This window comes from Gymnogyps californianus, chromosome 10 (genome assembly GCF_018139145.2).
Source record: "Gymnogyps californianus isolate 813 chromosome 10, ASM1813914v2, whole genome shotgun sequence".
Classification (NCBI taxonomy): Eukaryota; Metazoa; Chordata; class Aves; order Accipitriformes; family Cathartidae; genus Gymnogyps; species Gymnogyps californianus.
The window spans coordinates 16390290-16411502 of NC_059480.1; the positions used below are offsets into that span (position 1 = coordinate 16390290).

A 21213-nucleotide genomic window follows, 5' to 3' on the forward strand; every position below is an offset into this window, starting at 1 on the left:
TGGAATCGTAAAATTACAGTAAGGCATCGATGAATCCTGCTCTCTCATCAAGGGGCAGTTAAAAACCAAAGATTTCTCATTTCTTATTCACTCCGAGGCCTTTTTACACTGTTTTGGCACAGTACAAGGCTGCCAAGTGGATGCAAACCTTTCCCCCCCACCCCTTTCACCTCCAGGATAGCATAAACTGTAACTGGACAAAAAAAATCCTGTTTGCAGTTATTCTCCACTGCACATCATTGCTGCAAGGGAACCCACACTGCCATTGAAGTGTGTAAACTTTTGCTTAAAATTAAATTTCAGCAAAAATTCAGGGGAGAAAACAGCTCTGATGTGTTTTGAATGGAATTCTTCTTTTTAAAAGGCTTTGGGATTTGGAAGACATTTACTCTTTTAATCCATTATATCAAAATCATTGACAAAATCACAATGAAACATTTTGTTCCTTCCTAAAAACAAAAACCAAAGAGGGAAAAAAAAATCTCTCACAGAGAATTAAAAAGCATTCAGGTTTCATTCCAACGAGCTGGGCGTCAGGACCTCAGCATTCTTCAAGAAAAGAGATTATTGTCTCCAGCCAGCTCTGGTGTAAGCCTGTAAAATCCTCTGCCAATCTTTTAGATGAATTACCAGCCAACTAATTCCTTTTCATCACCAGTTCATCGAACACTACCTGCATGGACTAGGGGCTGGAAATTTTATGTATACAGACAGAGCTGTTTTACTAGAATATCTCCCTAGTGACTTACTGTTTTAACTCAGCCTTTGAATAGTGTGCACAAAAACCCCGACATCTTTCTCGGCTCGTGACAACAACATCCTTCACCTTCTGACCCCCGACACATTTCCACACGTCCTAGGATCTTTCTTTCATTATTGATTAGGGAAGGCAATGCCATACAGCTCTGCAACGAAGAGATGCCCTCACATATATTTACTCAGATCAGAGACCTCTGCCAAACCTCCCAACTGCCAGCCAAGAATGGAAAGTGCCCAGCTCTACACCCAAGGAGAGATGGAGGGGAGCCAGACTGCCAACTCCTGAGCACCAGCCAAGAGGAAAAGCACTATTAAATAGGTGAAGCCCAGTACATAGGTATTGGCAGCACGGTGCACATCGGAGGAGCTCACAGGCCAGGTTATGAAGCAGGCAGATGCACGCATCAGTGGCTGATTAGACACAGGGCCCCATTCAGCTCTGCATCTGGTCCCATGAAAATTCATCCTAATTTGGATGAAACCTGTGAGCTAAGCTTTTCTGGCAGGTCTCCCTGCAAAATAGTTTGACTTCAATAGAAAACACCATGGAGAAAAACATGGCTTTTCAGCACACTGGTCTTTCTCTCATAGACTCAGCAATTTGCCCCAAACCATGATGGTCAACACTCATAACATAGTCAAGAGAAACTGTTTCTATCATCTGGTATTTAACCATGGGACTACCTCAGTGCATTTGTTTACCCCACTGAATCACTCTTCTGTGATGAAAAGGTTACCTAGCTGCAGCATGGCAACTCAGTTCAGTGGTAACCTGGATGGAGGAACATCAACACAAAAGTAGCATGCTGCTGATGCCAGACCAAGAATAGGCTTCTGTTCCAAAACTACATCAAGGTTTATGTTAAAACTCCCATCCAATTCGCCCCCAAAACTCATGAAAGGTTTTCTGTTCACAATTAATATTGCTCTTCTGGAGCCCAGTGGTCACAGCCAAGAACAAAGGGACTCTTTTGGCCAGGGGCTATGCGAGTACATTTTTGATTACAGAAATGTAAAATCTAAGCAGACACACCACTCCTGATTGATAGATGAGGAGCTGAAACACAAAGACGCAGAGACTGACTTGGGTCTACACAGTAAATGGGTGACGTTCTGAGGTTTCAGACCTCACGTTTTAGGTGCTGCTATAAAACTGTGTAACATCAGACCCAGGAGTAGGGTCTGATTCTCTTCCATACACCAATTAGATTGGCAAGAGTAACAGATTCCCACCTGTAGTTTTCAGGAGAACCCATCAGCTTGTCGAAAGCCAGACCCGAGATCTGTATCTCTTTAGGACCTCATTTTTATGATACAACTCCAGCCACTCAAAATGAAAGGGCAAGACGTATGCAATACATAGGGACTGGGATGCATTCTGAGATAACATGCCCATAGGACACTAAACCAGTGCAATTAGTGTCCTCTTCAGACAGAAGATCAATATACCCAGTAGAATTAATGAAAATATTCAAAAGAAAACTCCAGAATGATAAAAAGCATTATTCTATTTATTTTAATACCACAACGCTCTCCCTCTCAATGACATTCTGTAGTAGTGAATTCTGTAAACATACTCTGTGCTACATAAACCCAGCACTTTTTCCATTTGTCCTTCCATTTCAGGAGATGCTTCCTCATTCCTGTACCTGGGGCTGTAATGAACTGCAATCTAGAGGGCTGTGAAAAAATAAATGGTCAACCACACTGATGAAAGACAAGGTCTATCTACTAGAGGTGCGTTAAGTGCTTCTCAGATGGTCAGGAAAACAGAAAAACGATCACACAAAATCAGACAAAACCTGCATAGATTTTTGTTTATAAGCACATCAAAATGGCAAGCACATGGGATAGAAAAGAAAAGCTAAAGTCCAGAAATGGCACAAAAGCCACAAATCTCCATGAATAAATTTAGATCAGAAATTAGAATAACATTTTGAACAGTCAAGGATTAACAAGCAGTACCAGTGTCACAAGAGAAAGTACTGGAGGGCTGGCATTGAAGTTTTATGAACTGACTGCCTAACTAAAGCTGGAGATAGGACAAGACAACCCAAGAAGTCCCTTCTAGTCCTAGATCTTCATGAGGAGTTATCTGTGCTTTACCTAACAGCTCTCTCTTCGAAGCAGGGATTTTCTGTACCTTGTGAAACAATGGTTACATCCACAGCAGAGAACCAAGATTAGCTGTTAACAGAACAGGGGTGATGACAGATGGGTGAGCACTTGTGCACACAACACATGGCACACATACATGCCACACATGTTCTTCAAACATACTCCTTGTGTATTTCATCTGCAAGTATATTCTATACCTAAAAAGGTCACTACTTATGTATAAGAACTTCAACATTTTCAGATAAATCTGAAGCATGGCTGCAAATCCATGGAACTCCATTTTTACAAGAAAATGTGATGTGATTGTAATGTGATTTTCTAGTTCAAAATTAATCATGTCCAATAAAGAATATCCCTTCAAAATCCTAATGTCTGCATAGGGAGATAATGAGTTCCTCGCACAGTTGCTACCCAGAGGATAAATGTGGAAGATGACTGCAAATCTGGAGGAATATAATTTCTCAGCACCTTAAGACACTTTCTAAAAGTCCACAAATAGTTTCAAAGCAATTCAAGATTAACTGACTGTGATAGACATTCATTCGTATTCTCTTTATTTAATTTGAGCCTACATAGTACCACACACATACAAATCCATCAGATAATATCCATTACTCAAATTAAGTTTCTAGATGACTATATAATGTTATCCTTTTCCATACTGCTGCTAAAATACAATTTATTTCCTTGAAAAAAACAATCCTTTTCTGAACACAGACAACCAAGCACTAGTAATACCAAATTCCCTTCTAGGCATCTATCAGGGATAAATCTCATCCAGTATGTACCAGAAAACACAGAAACAAAACCACATATACCTAAATACACAGCATGCCTTCAATTCAAACCAGAAGCAAGCATTGAAGCCACCATGAGAATCGTGCCCAGGTAGGATAGCCTCTATCCATTGACTCACCACTCTGGCTGTGAGAAACTGCAGGTAAACCCAGAAAGATCTATTACAGGTTTTCCATCTTGAAGTTATCTTTTTAATTTGTTTGCTCCTAAATACTTGTGAAACTCCACAGTCCTAGACAGTATCAGCACAGGACAGCTGAAGCCCAACAGCACTGAAGACTCTGACTAACTGCATTTTACAGCAAATGAAGTCCACAGGTGTATTTACTGCCAGCTGACAATGATTTCAAAACTAGTAACTGGTGTGAGAGAGTGATGGAAAAGGTAAACATTACCCTAAAATGTACCAGGAAGAGATAAGAGAGATAAAGATTTGCCAATGCTTTTCTCTAAAACATTGGTGCATTACACAGCAGACTGAGTAATTTTGGTCATCCATCTGAAAAACAGGTTAACGTCAGCTGGAATATGCTCTGAGATGGGTTCCTGCAGTGTTTATGTTAGGGAAGATTGTAAAAGAACCTGCCTTCTTTGACCTAAAAAGCAAAGGAAAAGACAATATGTGACAGCGCTCTGCAAAGACATCAAGGCTAAACACTACAGAGGGAGAAGTGTCTAAACTAAAGCAAGAGTTTGGCACAAGGACAAAAGGGATTATACCTGCTATGAATACATTCAGACTGGAAACTAGAAAGTGTCTAGCCATCAGAGCTCAGAGTATGGTGTAGCCTCACAGTGGGAATAACATAAGGAAAATAACCTAATTAGTTTTAAGAGGGAGATTGAAAAGTTTAAGAATGTCTCAACAGCAGGGGACTGGATTTGGGAAGTGCCTTTTAGTCCTGTGTTCAAGGAGGAAGACTGATCAGAGGACAACCAGAACCTGTATCTGCATAAATTTCCATTCAGAAGCATTCTTGCAAATTAGTCTCATCAGGTTTAACTAACCACACCTTTAGTTCACAAACATCATCAGAGATTCATGCAAGTGCCAGACACCTGCGTGTACCTGACTATAGGCTAATATCTGGAGTTAATAAGTGAGCCTCTATTTTGCCACTGACATACTAACCATTCTTACGAGGGATAAGAAGCACTGTAGCAGCCATATGGCAGAGTAAGTGAAGAAGATTTGGGGTGGGTCTGGACACCCGTAGAGGTGTTAGCACGAAAAGTAACACACACTGTAGTAAGTCCAGTATAAAAGTTGAATTAAACTATTTGTAAATATTATTATTTTTCTTCTCTGTACCATCTCTTCTGAGAGCCAGTTCACAATGGTCCAAATGCAATTTTAGGGCCGTTTCTACATAAAAATGAGTTAAACCAGAAAAATCAAAATTTGTTGTTTGGTTTTTTTAATCTGAAGGATGAGCTTCATCACTGTCATTTAAACAAGAAAAATCATAGAATTTACAGAAGAAATCATAGGTACAAACAACACATGGTAATTAACACACCACAATACGTTAGTGTGTTCTCAAAACTTCAGAAAAGAGCTGCTGTGACACTTAAAGTGAAATCCTATCTCCACTGAAGCAATACTATAGTCTTGATAAACATTTCATCCCTGAACTTTATTTCCAATTAAAGAGGTGCATCATTAACTACACCAAGTAAGAGCTCTGAGAGGGGCTGCCTCACATGAACAGGAAAAGAATTAGCAGATGATTGTTACTTGGTTTTGGTTTACACTACACATCAATGTGTAATTTAAGCTCTTCTGTCATCGTGTGTGACATCCATGTACAATTTTGCAAAATTCACTCCCTCTCTTTCACCAACAGCATTTCTTTCCTTGACAGTCACCCTAAAGTTATCTCCCCAAACCTACGAGGCTCTTGGGCTCTGATTTGATGGTCTTTTACCCATATACCACATTTCACTCCCCAACATAGAAACAGTGGTACTGTGAGTTGACATGAATTCCTTGAGCTTAGAAAGCAAAGCACTGTCAAAAACCCAAACCAACACGATACCAGCTGTGCAGAAGCAACAATGGAGCGACCACAGGTTTTCTTCATACCTGCTTTTCACTCCAAGAGCGTGCCCATACTCCTCCCACCACTTCTCAGAGGCAAAGAGCATGCCTGAGCATACAGAGCTCTGCCAAGAGGAAGCGGAGACAGAGCCACCAGCATTGTGCCAGGCAAAGGGCCCTGTCTAGGAGCAGCTGTGAGCCAGCAATGCTTCTCCCCACACCCACATCCACACAAATGGGAAGGAAACTTTGCCCACTCGTCGTCCCTCCCTAGACGTGCTGTTTAGACACTCAGCTCTCCTCTCTCTGCAGCTGCCCTCTGTCCCCCGAGAGACGAGCTATGAGGTGACCCAAGGGCGCTACAAGGGGCAGCCTGGCACCCCCTGCGGAGGGGATCCCTTCCCTTCACCCGCCAGGCCTCCCCACTGCAGGCTCCTCTGCACCTGCTCCACCCCACCCGGGGCCAGACAGGCACCTCCCGAGGAGAGGGGCCATGTGGCCAGGAAAGAAGGCAGAAGGCAGCCTCGGCCCACGCAGGAAGCAGAGACGAAGCTTCCCCCCCGCAGCCACCATTCCCCCCCTACAGCGGGTGCGGGCGCGGGGTGATGACGTCACCGGGACCGCTCGCCTCCCCCAATGGCCGAGCCCGGCTCTCCCGCGCCTCTGAGGGAGCCCCAAGATGGCCGCTGTCTCAGGGCGTCCCAAGGCCGAGGTCGCGGCGTCCGGAGGGGCTGCCGGGGCTGGGCGGGTTCCGTGGGGCCCTTGCGCCTCGCACGGGGTTGCTGCGGGCCCTGAGGGCTCCTCTAGTCTGCGCCGGGGTTGCCTGCCTTGCCACCCGGCCCTGCGGAGACTGCCCGGCCGCCTGCCTGGCCCAGAGCCTCTCCTGCCAGGCGCCGGTGGCCTCGGGGCTGCGGCCTGTCCCGGCCTTACCAGCCTCCCCCGGGCCCTTCCCTGGCGTGTTACTGACCCGCCGGGTCCCAGGGTAGCAGTCCTTGCCTGGGGTGCATGCCTGGGGTGAGGGAGCCACTGCTGCCACAGCACCCTGGGAAGCACCCTGAGGCAGCCCAGCAGAGTGCAAAGGGACTAAACCAAACCAAGGAGGGCTGCGCTGGGCCTTGGCACTTGTTGGAAGTGTTTCGTAGAGCTTGTGTTTCTTGTTAGCCAACAGATGCCCCCTACACACACTCCACACAGCCACGCAGTAGAGGTGTTGGCACCCGAAGAGTGTGGGCTATCAGAGCAGTTACCAAACTACTGCGCAGAGCTGGGGTTTAGGAAAGCTAAAGGGTGACCAAGGCTGGGTATGGTGTGGATTTAGAGCATGAGCCCTCTTTAAAATATCTCTGTTGGAAAAAACATAATCAAGGCAGGAGATGGCAGTGATTTAATTTGGCATAGCTGCTGGTTTACCTTGGGCAGCAACCTAGAAAAATATGCCAGTAATAAAAGAATGGAAGGCAAATGACCCCCTTGGTTTGTATTGTCCCTGAGCCTTGCTAATGGGGTAACAGCACTGAGCATCCTCCAGGGGAGAAATGAAAGACCATCCCATATGCCAGCCTGGCCTGCCTCGGCCCAGCCTCACCCTTGGCTGGCTCCAGATTGTGTCCACAGGCAGGTCGGGTTACCTCCTTGAATAGCCCTTGCCATGGCAGGAGGCAGGATCCTGACTGAACAACTGCTCTGCTATTAGCTTTATTCCCACCATCCCCTACGCTATTCAAAGACAGATCCTGAGTGAAAAGTTGTTTGTTTGGATTGTTTTTTTTTTTCCCGGGAAAAACTCAAGCCTATCTATGGATTTTAATTGCTGTGGAAATCTGATGTGAGGTAGAGGTGACTATATGCAGACAATCTGTCTTTAACACACCTGCGTATGGCTTTTGCAACATTACCCTTTATGACAGTAAATCTTATACCACTGTCACAGCATTTGTATCCTGAGATCTTCTGGAAGCCTGGGGCTTGACAGAAAACTAATTCCCAATGTAGTGAGACATTTGCAGGAGCTTGCCATTGCAGACCATATTGTTCTGAAATCTGCAGTTTCTTCCTGAGAACTGTCCACAGAAGTGCTCTGAATCATATTTGCTTCTACACACCCCTAGGAAGCCATGGAAAACCCGCTCCCTCAACCAGGCATGTTGGACAAACTTGTGTCTTCCTGCTGGATTTTACAACTGCAAACAAGGCTTGAAAACAAAGCAAAACAAAACAAAACAAAAAACTCACCAGCAACACCAGCAGCCCTGCTCTGAACATGTGGGATGCTTCCCTGGATCCCTGCTCATTTCCTGGAGTGAAACTCAGACACACCAGTTCAGTGCTGTCCTGAAGTGTGTGGAGGCTTTTTTTTCCTCTCTCCTTCTTTTCTTTTCCCTCCTTCCTTGTGTTGATTTGTGGGGCCAGAATGACTTTGATTTCAGCAAGTTTGCTGTTTATTCACGTCACAAGTTTGACAGCTTTACACCAAATCAGATTGCTGGGTTTCAGGAGAGCTCTGAGGCGTCACTGGGAGCTCCTTTAGATTAAACTCGCCTCCCCGGTCTCCCCCCTCTCCCCCTCCTTCAGAGCCATTTAAACCTCTCTGGGGCTTTAACAGAAACGTGCTCCCAAGACCTGCATTTCATCCTGCCACTAACATGGTAAGTGCTCTTTGCATTTCTGTCGACCTGGAGGCAGAAAAGGAGAAGCTGGTCTCTTTGCCTTGGGGGCTTGCAGTAGGTTTTGTGCCCTCTTTAAGACGGGGAAGGAAGAGGGCTCTCTACCTGCAAGAGCAGTGTCTGCTGCTGTGCCTTCCCATGGGTGAGCAGATTCCCTGCTGGAGGCTCCAAGCTCTGCCGTTGCCTTGCAGAGATTTAGAGCTGCTGCAGATGGGGCTTATTTGGAGGAGGGAAAAGGGGTGTATTCAGAGACAACCCCAGGCTTTGCTACTGTGCGGTCTGGGACTTCTGCAGGGGCAGAAGAGAGTGCGAGCAGCCTGGAGGTGACTTTGCTGGCTTTGTGCTGCTTTAGATCTGAATCAAGCCCCCAAGGTGGGAGGAACGGACTGGCCAAGGACAGCCTAGGTCCTCCTTAAACCCACTCAGGACCGTAGTATTTCCCAAGGGATTGCAGGAAACTTAGCCACCTTCCTGGCATACCTCTGCTCGGAGCCCCTCTGCTGCGGGGGGCTGCGGCGGGGGCGGCACTGCCCAGCGCTCAGCGGAGGTGGCAGGGTGGTGCGGTGCCACCGGGTGGCGGGGGGGGGGGGGGGGGGGAGAGAGCCGGGCACCCGGGTCAGGGCTGGGAGCTCCCACGGGGGCAGGCGGCGCTTGGCAGGGGCGGCCGGGGCTGCGGGGCTCCCCTGCGACGGGTACCTGAGCAAACCCCGGCTGGGACAGGAGCGGGAGGGGAACGCTTCCCCGCGGAGCAGGGACCAGCCCGCAGCGCTGGGATGCTTCTCGCTGGGATGCGGCGGGGCCGGAGCAGGGCTGACACCGCCTCCCCTCGGGGCCCGCCGCAACCCGGGGCGGGGGACACCATCCGCCAAGCGCCACATCGCCACGGCCCCTTCCCTCCGCAGAGCACCGGCCGGCCGTGCCCGGAGCCGGAGTTCGCCGGGGGCCCGGGCTGCGCCTGCCCCTGGTCCGCCCCCGCCGGGGTTTCCAAGGAGACTTGGGCTGCCGTCTGCGCCGCGGAGCCGCCGCAGCACGGCCAGGGCCGGCGGGAGGCCGGGCCGCCGGGTAAGTGCGCTCCCACCGCCGCTGCCGGGGGCCCGGCCGCGGTCACGCAGCTGGGCTGGGCGAGGAAACGGGAGCGGGCTAACCCCTCGGGTCTGCTCCCCCCAGGCCAGTTCTGCAGCCCGCAGCTCGGTGCCCAGGACGCGGCGTGGCGGGGAGACCAGCTGTCCTCCCAGCTTTACAGAAACAAGCAGGTAAAGGCTCCACGCCCCCCCCCCAACCTCGGTTTCTCCCCCCGCCCCCCCCCCCGCCCGGTACCTGAACTTTGTATCACGTCTCGTACTTTCTGGGTTGGTTTATGGCACGTCTCTGTCTCACTGCCACGAATGTGGGAAACTGTGGCAAACCACTGTATTTGGGTGGTTTTTTTCTTTGCTTGAAGTATATGTCTCCCCCATGTTGTCCCGTGAAGCTGGAACAACTGTTCTGGGGTTCCCTATTCATCTCTCCCCTCTTACAGCGTGTTGCACCAGCTGCCTTGGCGCTAGAGAACACCAGGGGCATGACCAGGAAGTCAGAGCCTCACGCTGTTGACTAAAAATACATAGTGTGTGTCCTCCTGAGTCCCCCAGGATTAACTTCATGAGAAATGATTCCACCAGAATTACCTACTTCTATGGAGGATCAACCATTCTGACCAATAAGCATTTCCTTGTTACTTTATTTTCTCTTCTTTCCTTTTTCGTAAATCTCATCAAGGCGCGGGAGAAACTCTGAACATTCCTAGATGGAGGAACCCCGGACAGATCACTCTGAACAAATACTTGGAATGATATTTTGACACAGTGAAGTCGATGGAAATTCATTTACTAACTTCAAGGTCCCTGGACTCAAACCCTAATTCCAGACATCAGTGCACTTCTTTCTTTGGCTCTACCTCAATCATTTAAATCTGTGCTTTTCAGCCCATGGTCAGCAGATGCCCAGGGTCCTTGGCAGAAGATTCTTTGTCCTCCCTAAAGGAGTCTCCAGAGCTATGTTCAGGAGGCAAAAATCTCTCTGCAAATACATAGACTTTCCATGAAAAAGTGTTAGGTGTCTGCAAATCAAAACATACCTGTTCAGCTCTTGGGACCAGGGATTATCTCAGCTCTGTATATGTACTGGGACTGGCACAGTAGGGTCCAGGATTGAAGAGATCACTGAGTACTACTGTATCATAAAGAATGGCAGCTGCATCTTCCTTCTACACTCTACCCCCATAAATTGTTAGTCTGCAGCTCCTCCTCCTCTTTTTCCCCACAAGCCAACTATAAATGGGAATGAGAGGGGTGCAAAGGGATGCTTACTGCCACTCAGGAGGAGATCTGGCAGCTGCTGTCATGCACCCATGACGGTTTCTGGCTGTTCACAAGACTACCTGTAATTGTTTTCTGTTATTATTCCGTGGTTACAATTTTTTTCAGAGTAATCTTCTCAAACACTGGCTAAAGAATAAAGGAAGTGAAAACTGAACAGTCATGCCACTTGGATTTAGAGTCAAGAGGCTGGAGGGGGTGGGTTGAGTTCGCAAAGCAAACACCCAGATCATCAAATCCAAGCAGCCTGTACCATAGGGCAATTGCTATTAAGTTACAGAGTCAACATCTATTCATCAATATTTCTATTCCACAGCTTCAAGATACTTTGCTTCAGAAGGAAGAGGAACTTGCTAGGTTACATGAAGAAAATAATAACCTCCGACAATACCTGAATTCTGCCCTGATTAAGTGTTTAGAAGAAAAAGCCAAGGTATTGTGTTCAAACCTGTTGTATAGACATGTGCGGGAGAAACGGGTTGAATAGGTACATGCCATTAAAATATATGGAAAGTCTGAGAGTGTAGACAACCTCCAGTGTGAGATCTATTTAACTTCACAGAGCTGCCAAATTGCCATTGCCAGTCATGGATCTAAGGTGACGGTTTCTCCCAGGAATACCATCCTATCAAGGTTCTGACTGTGGAGACAGTATAGCCCATGGCATAATTAAGTTTAGTTTATAACTAAGTTAAGTTTATAAGCAAGGTAAAATTATTCCATCTAACTCTTTTTTTCAGTGAAAAGTTCAAATTTGAACATATATTTCTTGAATGTGTCTGTTTTGTCAATTATCCCTTTTGATAAGGATTAATTTTTCCTTTTTTTATGTTTTGGGTGCTTTCTGTTTTATGTTTTGTTTTGTCATCTTCCAATGATGTGTTTTATTAATTTACGTTAGAATAATGATCTAATTTTTTTCAAATTTATTAATTAAAAAGTTGTGGGGAGGGGGTTTAAAGGTGAAATACAAAATTAAACACTTCAGGTTGGATGAAACGTTCTGTTAAACTAAGTGTGAAGGGTCCTTTTTAATTAAATATTTTGATTTTCTGTCTCTCATCCAAAAGAAAGTAAAGATAATTGTTTCTCATCAGCTTAAAGACATTTTTTACTATTCCAGCCTTGCCCATGAAACTGAACTATTAATTATTTCCTCAGCTCTGTGGATTGAGCACGAGGTAAAAAAGCCTGTAAAAAAATAGCAGACTTTCCTTTTACATCCTATTCTGAGTTGACAGTGCGGCATGTCCCCCTTCCCATGCCAAGACCTGGGTCCTGGCAGTAGAAAAGGTCTCCTTCATTGGGCACAGCAGGGAGACATGGCCACCCCTCCATGTCATGTAGAGGAGGGTCCAGTGTGAAACCATCACAGGAGGTGTCTGAGCAATGAATTCATGACGTGGTGGGGAGCTTCCTTGTTATTCCTGCCTTCCTTTGACCATCCCTGGATGCCTGAAGGGCCCTTATCCTGGGATAATGACAACTGAGGTGGATTAATGAGCTCAAAGCCAGTCAGTCTGCTGCTCTGAGCACCCTCTAGCCAGGATCACACCTGCCCCAGTATGACTTACCTTTGCATCCTCCCTCTTTGTCAGGCTGCCCCGTTCCCCTCCGTACCCCGCTCACCTGCCAAATGCTGCTGGCAGCAACAGCACAGAGGAGTGCCGTACAGCCAGGCGGGAGCTCTCATTTCATGCTGTACTAAGTGAGAATGCGGTCAAAGCACAGGCCTTATTTACATTGTCAAATTCTTCTCTTTCAGGGACTGGGTTGTTGCAGAGACTGTAAAGACACAAAATAGTCATATCCATGTGTTTAAACACAGGGTGGAAGAAAAAGTATCTTTTACAAGGATAGTAGTAACCATCTTGCCCATCTAAAATCTGAGATCAGAAACATGTTGCTTCCAGGTAACTAGAAATTCAGATTTTAATCTTCTCTCTCCACCTCTTTTTTTTTTAATAGAAACTGCTATCCTGCCATGGCCAAAAAACGTGTGCTATTCTCAAAAGCACCAAGAGGAGATTAAAAGAGGACCACTGCTTTGTTCCTCAAGAAACTCCTCATGCTTCCAAAGCTAGAAGGAACCTCTTTAATGAATTCACTGCCTGTGAAGAGCAAGCCAGCCCTGCTGTGGACAGCTGGGTCTTGCAGACTTTAGGATTAAAAGATGTCAACACCATTGATGAAACTTCAGCTAACTACAGTGCCCTGTCCTCAGACCTTGGAAAAGACACATACTGCCTGAGCCCTGGTGAAGCAATAGACTATGACCACAGTGAAGGAGCAGCTGCAGTGTATAGCTGCAGCCACGTGCCTCCAGCTAACAGCAGTATGCATCCATGCAGTGAGGACTCTCCCTTCCTTCCTCAGTTTTCTTCAGCACCATGTGTCTCCTCATCAGTACCAAGTGTTTCCTCCCTCCCAGCGTATGGGTTGCCTTATTTGACTGGTGATTTGTCACCCAACAAAACAGAAGTGGCCTTCACAACATCTCTAAGTCCTCACCGCAACGTGAGAACGCACACCTTCCACCAAGGACAAGCCTTCGTGCGCAGGGATGATGATGGAGGATGGAGATTCACCTGGGTGCCCAAGCAGGCTGAATAATGCACCTGCATCGAGGGTCAGCCATAGGGGATGTAGGAGACAGACACTTCATCTTGTGCTTGAGACAGGTTCAGGCATCAAAAATGAGCCCTTCTGGGCTGTGTTCAGTGCTACTCTGTCACCTACCCACTCCTCATTCCCTCCCAGATTTTCACACGTGTGGCTCCAGATTGCACTTGGACAATTATCTGCCCCAGGCCAGATGTACAAACTGGATCCACTTCTCTTGTGCCTGTGTTGAGATACCTGCTTTTACTTGCTTCATGGTTTTTCTATCATCAGCTATTCCTTGTTGATTGGTAGTTTCCAGGCTGGAGTGCTTTCAGCTTTGATGATCACTCCCACGTGCACCAAACTGGAAAGCATTTTGGGAATACAGTTTGGAAATAGCACCTCTCTCACAGATATCCACAGATGACAAAGGAGGCATAGGTTGGAGGCTGAGGATCAGCAGTTTCTAAGTGATTTGTGTCTCTCTTGGCTACACAGATTGCCTTGGATTAAGGCAACCATGGGTATTTGTTAATGTGCTACACTAGGCTGACCTACCTGCAGTCGCATGGTGCTGTCATATTCTTTGATGATGCCTCAAAATAAACAGGATTTGCTTCTGTTGCCTGGAGGCTACTTAATTACAAGTGATTCAGCAAGTTCAGGGGATTTTCTTAAGGTGTGATTAAGAGGCTAATGTGTTTACTGCATTGTCTTTTAAAGGTATTTTATCTATCAGATAAAAGGAGTTCAAAAAGTTTGAGCCCTGGAACAGGAACTAGAATTGGAGATGCTGTAGCGCAATGACACTGCCATCACCAGCCAAGGCCCTGGCCCAGTATATTAGTGGCAGAAATTTTCTCATCTGTGGGTCATGTACACTCAGAGCACTTCTTTCTTTTGCAAAGGATGCATTCCCCTTGCTTGCAGCATCCCACTAGTCTTTTGCTGGATTTTATTCCATGTTTACCTGCCTGATTTTGGAAGCCCTCATAAAAGGGAGCCGCTCCTGGCTTCATAAGCAATTTCTGTGGCTCCAGTGGGGCTTTTCTGCAACATCAAGACCTGCACTTGTGAAACTGGGGATTTTCTTTCTAGCGAACAACTTCTTGACCTCTTTGTCCTGATCTCTGAAATCACACAGAGATTTATCTGCAATCAACATCAGCCCAGAGTCAGGGCTGCTTCCTCCTCCTCCCATAACCCCATGCTTCCTATGGGAAATGTTTCTCCTAGTTTGGGGAAGCAGTATCACTTAGTGGTTAGAGTGAGTCTTTGGGAACCACAGCCTTCAACACCAGCTCTTGCCTCTCCATGTCTCTGCCAGGCAGTGATGGGCTGAAGCTAAGACCATCACTACCTTGAGAATACTTTAAAAATCTCTGGAGAGAAGGTGTTCTAGCACTGCACAGGACTTGACTTTTAGTAACACTACTAATGATATGAAGTCAACTGACATGAAGTAAGCTCATCAGTAATGTTTTGTGTTACCTTTGTTTTCTGCTTTACAGTAGTTTGATACCTAAGTATTGAAAATAGAGTTATTTTCTTATTCTTGCTTTCAGAATGGTCCCAGTGACATTGAGGAAGTACTTAAGTAAAAATAACCATAACTGAGGATTTCCTTCCAGTGGCTTATTTTCCTATAGAAGGCTGGATATTCCTTTATTTTTAGAGGATAAAAATATCTCCTAAATAGCCTCTTGTGCCTTAGAATTACAATATTTGGGATTCTCCATCAGGAGCAGTAGTGATTTCCCAAAAGACTTTTAAATAAACAAACTCTGTATTTCTAGGTAGTTAATTTAAAGTCAGTCATGGGGCAGACTTCCAGAATAGGCAATTTGAAAGCATTGATTGTAGGCATTATTGCACTGGATTTAAAAAACAAAAACAAAACCACCCAAAAAACCAAAAAATCAAAAACAACAACAACAGCAAACCAACAACCCCAAAACAAACAATGCACATGGAATAAATGCAAGTATTTTGGGGGGGATTTTTTTGTAGTCAGTAAAAACGTGGCCAGCTGATGAAGACTAGTCAGACAAGACCACTGTTTCTATAGCACTTTTCTGCTTTTCAATGAAAGCAGAAGAAAAATTCTGTCCGACAGACAACTCATTTCTTTCTCAAGGCATTTCTTTTCTATTAATCTCCTCTTGCCCTACTATATAAGGTAGCATTGAAGAAAATACTGCTGTCACTGGAGTTTTTATTGGTGTGTGTGGTAGCGTAGAAAGGTCAGGTGAGTGCCTGACCTTAACATGAATATGTGATGGGAGACCCTGGTATGTGTGGTGTGGGGGATGAACAGCATGCCAGGAATAGACAGTGTGGCCAGAGGATTACACCCAACACAGCTGTAGATGCCACATCTTTCAAAGCGGCTGCAAAACATAAGTAGAGAAAGATCTGTCTATGTTTTCTAATACTAATGAATGCTATTACTTATGTATTTCAATGCTATGGAGTCAGCAGCAGTAATAAGTACATTTGTCCTCTCAGCAAATATTAAATCAGGGTTTTTTTCTCTAAAGAGAGAGAAGCTTTCCACCTGTTTGATATTTCCTTTCCACATTTTTATATCACTGCATGTGAGAACTTCTCCTGCAGAGAGCCAGAACAAAAGTGTCAGATCTTTGGTACAATCACCAAGTAGGACTTCAGTAGGAACGAACTGATGGTTGAACCTTTGCCAGCCTTTTGTAAAGGGGTGACTTGCCTCTTGTCTCATAGCAAATAAATTATACATGTAAGTGAATAGCTCAATGAATAATTTACTTGAATGAATCCTCGTCTTTTCCTCTGGATTCCTGAATTTTACTCAGCGTGAAGGTGTTGAGTCCTGTGGCAGGGATTTCTGTCTGAGCCTGGCTTACTGGAGTTCATTTGGGTAGAGGGCCCCATGGTGCTGCTCCTGTCAGCTGATGGGTACTTCTGACCTGCACATGCAAACTTAAAGTTCTGGTTTAGACAACTGCTTGAGCAAAGGTCTCTGTGTTAATAATGCTGCTGATCACTGTAGCAGAAGGAGCACGCTGCAAAGGAAAAGGAAAAATCTCCAAAGCATTTTAGCAAATAACTAAGGGTGATTTATTTTTCCCTGACAGCATCATTTGAGCTAGTATTTCCTGAGTTATCATGAAGAACAACAGAAACAAGTTACTCTAACACCAACCCACAGCAAGCAAGTCAGCCCCAAGGTGAGGAATGAGACTTTCCTGCTTTTTTGTTTCTCTATAATACTCCCACTGAGTTCAGTGGTGCAATTCTCATTGAGGACAAGTCTCAGTGACCAAACCGTTCCTTTAGATAAATGTCGCTCCTATTGCCAAAAGAAAGCCTTTATTCAGCATACCTCACTCTAAACTGCCTGGTTCCTCTGAAAATCCTGCATTCATACAGGTATAATAGATGTGGAAAATGAATACGGGATTGAAGACATCTTACAGCAGATTACTGTCAAATGGTGGGATATGGAGGACAGTTACTGACTGGGCTGGTGCTGGTTTGACATGTTGATTTGCCCTGCTGTGTCCCCATGACTTCCTTGGGCCTGAAAGCAGTAAAGCTGCATTAGTGTGGTGCTGCTTCCAGCTTATTTGCTTTTACCTCTTGGTAGGGCTCATGACCTTAGGTGCAGGCTGGGGCTGCAGCAGCAACACTGCCACTAACTTGATACTATAGTGAGTCTGAATCTAGCTCGTCAGTGTGTAGGCACACAGTGTAGATGCACCCTAGATTGAACTTGTAAAAATCAGCCATAGAAATGGAGCCTAACACACCATCTTTTTCTTCATGAGATAAAATTCTGGAAATGCTTATTTGCTTTTAATTACTGTCCAGTTTTCATCACAGTTCTTTGGCCTGCAAAGACATGGGAGAGAAGGTCTTGCCTGTACAAAACCTAGACTGAGCTTTGAGATGGGGGTTCAGGCCCGGTTTGTGCCCGATGCTGCCTGTTTGTCCTTTTGTATCCATTCCCAGTGAGTGAAACAGAGCCAAAGCCACCCTGCTACTCATGAAAAGCGTGAGGTAAAGCCCAGGGAAGCCTGTGACACTTTCCTATTCCACAGAGGTAGCTAGAGATCAATAGGAATGAAAGCAAGAAGTGGAAACAAAATTCACACAGCCATCACAACTAGGTAGCCAGGAGATAGCAGAGATGAAGAGTTTCAGCTTAGTACTGTACTTCTAACTTAAAAAACCAAATCAGGCAGCTGGAATAGAGGAGCAGGAGGCAGTTCTGGGTTCTGATGTTGCACTTTGTTTCCATGCTTCGGTTTCTACAGAATCCACCACTGGACCAGTTCATAGCATTTTAACAAGAAAACATGATTCTTGCTGCTGCAAACTGTGAGAAGTTCCCTCTTGCCCAGGATCAGTACCAGGCCCATATACCTCCGGGATGGGGAAGTGTGACTTGAGTGGCCCAGGATCCCAGGAGGTTTTTTGAGCAGTGGTGAACTTCGTTGTCTGTAAATATCCATCTTGTATTAACATATTTGGTTTATTTTTTTATTTGAAGTTTGTTTGCTTTATTATGTGAATGTAACATGTGCAGCTGCACACTTTAAAACAATCCACGTTTTTAGAAAGGTATGCTAATAGAAATTGAAGTTAATTTAACACTTAATATGTTGATGTTCATGATTTTTGTGATTGAAAAAGGCCATGATTTGTAAATGTCAATTTTACCAGTGTCATTAAGTTATGTCTAATAAAACTTAACATCTAATTGATGCAATTCTTTCTGCCCACTTCAGCATCTATTAAACAATGCAGCTGTTGCTCACACTGCACAGCACCACACCTGGCACCTACACACCCCCCTCCAAGGGACCTTTATTTCCTGCAAGCACAAGTGTCCACACAAGGAGGTGCAATTTTTGATCATAACGTAACAGAGGTAAAGATGTAACAGCCACAGGTATGCTCATGTCAGTCTGGGCTTGCACAGCATATTGCAGTGATCCATTATTGTTTTGACTCAGAAATAAATTCCATGCCAGAAAATGATTAGGACAGCCCTCTGAAGCATTGTGCTTCTCTTCTATTATTTTTGCAGCATCAGTCTCTCTCACTTAATAGAGTTACCCCTTCTTTCTTAGGCAGCTGAGCGTCCTGATCCAGGGCAACCTGATTCATCATAGTGCTCTGAGTACTCCAGATTTTGACTCTGAACTGATGAATTGTAAAATGGCACTGAGGTGTCGTATAAAGAGGCTGGAGAGAGAAAAAGCATGAGTAAAGAATTCAAACCTCTATTTAGTCAGCTATACTTGACAACAAAAGTAAAGTGTGTTACTTATTAACTTTCCTTTCTGATCATGGGCAGGTTTATTAGTAACCATGCACCAGCTGGGACCAGAGAGATCTATTTTTCATTGGAATGTGAGTTTCTTTATTGATTATGAAAAGATACGAAGTGAGCCTTCCTTAATCTCTTTTGCTCTCCTCTAGAAGCCACAATAAGTCTATTAGATGATTCATAAACACTCTGGCTTGTTGCCAGGTAGCTGACATCCCATCATAAAGAGAGCAGTCTATATTTGTGGAGTGAGGAGGTGTGATTCACCTAAAATGCCATCTCTCCAGTCATTCCTCTGCTTCATTAGTTGTGCATCATTGAATTATTTCAAGGCTAAATATTTACATGCAGTGCAGCCCAAGGAAATCAGTATAATAATGGTGCACAAGCAACAGATTATAAAAATCAGTAGAGGCATGAAGATCTGGGAGGTCTGAGGTCCCTATTTTCCCCAATTTATTCAAAAATCCCACTCAAACTGTAGCTGTAATACTGGTATGGTTAGCTGAAACTCCCAACGACTGCCTCAGAAGCTGTTATTAGTCCAAGAACACTCTAAATATTCATTTACTAAACAACGTTTGCATGTCTAACATCTTCCACCACCACATTATTCCCTGTTAACGATCACAGAACACAGGGCCAGGAATTGGGAGTGTGGGAGCTATATGACACTTTCAGGGGCACAAAATATGTCATCAGATGAGCTGGAATGCAGGCCAGGAATCCTAGCCTCTAGCCGTGCTGACTGAAGGCCTAACGGCACATTAGAGAGCCCACACGTGCAGTCAACGTCCCAGATGTGCCACCAAAGCCCCCCCTGTGCAGATGACAGCAGCCAGGCAGCTGAGGCCCCAGTGGGGCAGTTGCACACCCGGACGTGCAACTGGGGGCTGTTGGTTCCCCCTTGCGTGGCTGAGGCCCCAAGCTTTCACAGCTGTGGACTTCAGCTGAGGGTGTTTCATTCCACGGCTGCGCAGCTTCGGTGCCAGCCGGGCACCCGACAGCCCAGCCCTGCGCCCCGAGCCCCCGCTGTGCCGGCGAGGCCCGGCCCGCGGCCCCGGCGGCTCTGGCCAGGGTGCTGAAACGGGCGCGCCGCTCCCGCGGCCGCTGCGCCCTCCCTCATCGGCGCCGTGGGGGTGCGGAGGTTGCGAGAGAATCAGGGCGAGCAAGCAAGCGTCCCCCGCCGGAGAGAGATCCCGCAGTATCAGGCCCAAACGTTGTGCAATCCACGCGAGCTGAGGCGGGGGGAAGACCCCTGTCCAGTTGCCAGCAGGTACCGGTGCTCGAAGGAGCCTGTCACAGGCGATGGCCTTTGGTTAGAAGAATGATCTTTCATTAGTCTCTTGAGGTAATCTCTGCCTGATGAAGTAGACTGGGGTTAAGGAACCAGAAAGAAATACTGCATGCACAGGGCTGCGTTCCTTGGTAAACTACTGGCACAGTTTACAGGTATAAGCATTGCTGGGCTCCTCTGCCCAGACTGTGAGGTAGCTGGGTAACAGGCAGGCTCATTCCATAGGCTGCATGCATGGCCAAGTATCCTACTACATATCCCTGCACTTAGAGAAAGTGTCAACTGGAAAGCTTCCCTTACCAGTGTTATGAACTGCAGTTTATTCCAGATACAGAAGGAAGAAATTATCAACTGCCTCCCAGCTAGGACAGAGAAACCAAGAAATCCCTGTGACCTTTGAGAAGTAGCACGCTTTGTAACATTTGAAGCATTTCATGTTTTATTGAGTATTGAGCTCCAGGTATTAAGCTTGATACTACAGAAACACTTGTTACTAGAGGATTAATCGTATAACAGAGTAATGATTATTTTATGTAGACTATCCAGATAGGAAAATGGGCTCCATTATATTGGAGATTGTATTCAAAACCTTAACCGCTCTGTAGTGAATTCTGTTCACATTTCCACTGGCTCGGATCCCAAAATAGCATCCCTCTTTGCTAAAAGGTTTTTCCAAGTTACACTATTATAAGTGGGACCTGAAATATATAAAGTGTTTCTGCACTCTTTTCCCAACATTTACTCTGGAATTACATGACAGACAGCTGCTAAAAGGATTCAGTAATCAAGAGACAGAAAGTAAGAACTACCTTGCCACTGCTCTCCTATTCTTTGCCTGTTTAGTCCCATTTGAAATCCAGCAGCACAAAATTATCTGACAATTTCAATCAATGGTAAAAAGAAAAGGAAAAAAGGAAAATCTATGTAAATAGAAAGCTTCTATGCAGATCTGGATTTTAAAAAAAGTTGACATCTCTTTCGGTTATAAAACCGCACAGTTCCAAGACACAAGTAACTCCTCTTCCTAAGAAATACACACTCCTGGCCAGCCCTAGACAAAATCCTAACCTGACAATAGTGTAACCCAGGTCAGCTCAGTTACAAGCTCTGAATATTACTATAAAAGAAGTAAGAATTCAGCTCAGCAGTAGTCACTACTCTGTTATAACTGTTGTGCCTACTTTGAATTCCAGTTACCTCACTTGGACATAGAATTAAACAAGTAGGAATGACAGGATCCCTTCTTGCTTCAGGAAACAGAG

General features: G+C 45.6%; 2 protein-coding genes across 3 annotated transcripts in view; one reads left to right on the top strand and one right to left on the bottom strand.

Annotated features, from left to right (window-relative positions):
• OSTN (osteocrin) overlaps positions 1 to 3908 on the bottom strand; it is a 109892-nt gene extending 105984 nt beyond the window's left edge. For both annotated transcript variants that reach the window (XM_050902491.1, XM_050902490.1), the window contains exon 1: positions 3794 to 3908. The gene's annotated coding sequence lies outside the window, so the exon portion shown is untranslated. The remainder of the gene's footprint in view (positions 1 to 3793) is intronic.
• Positions 3909 to 9167: 5259 nt separating this feature from the next.
• On the top strand, positions 9168 to 13349 carry GMNC (geminin coiled-coil domain containing). The gene is made up of 4 exons (XM_050902656.1): positions 9168 to 9441; positions 9547 to 9632; positions 11053 to 11169; positions 12705 to 13349. The coding sequence occupies exons 1-4, from the start codon at positions 9168 to 9170 to the stop codon at positions 13347 to 13349; spliced, it is 1122 nt and encodes a 373-aa protein (XP_050758613.1).
• The last annotated feature ends 7864 nt before the right edge of the window (positions 13350 to 21213 follow it).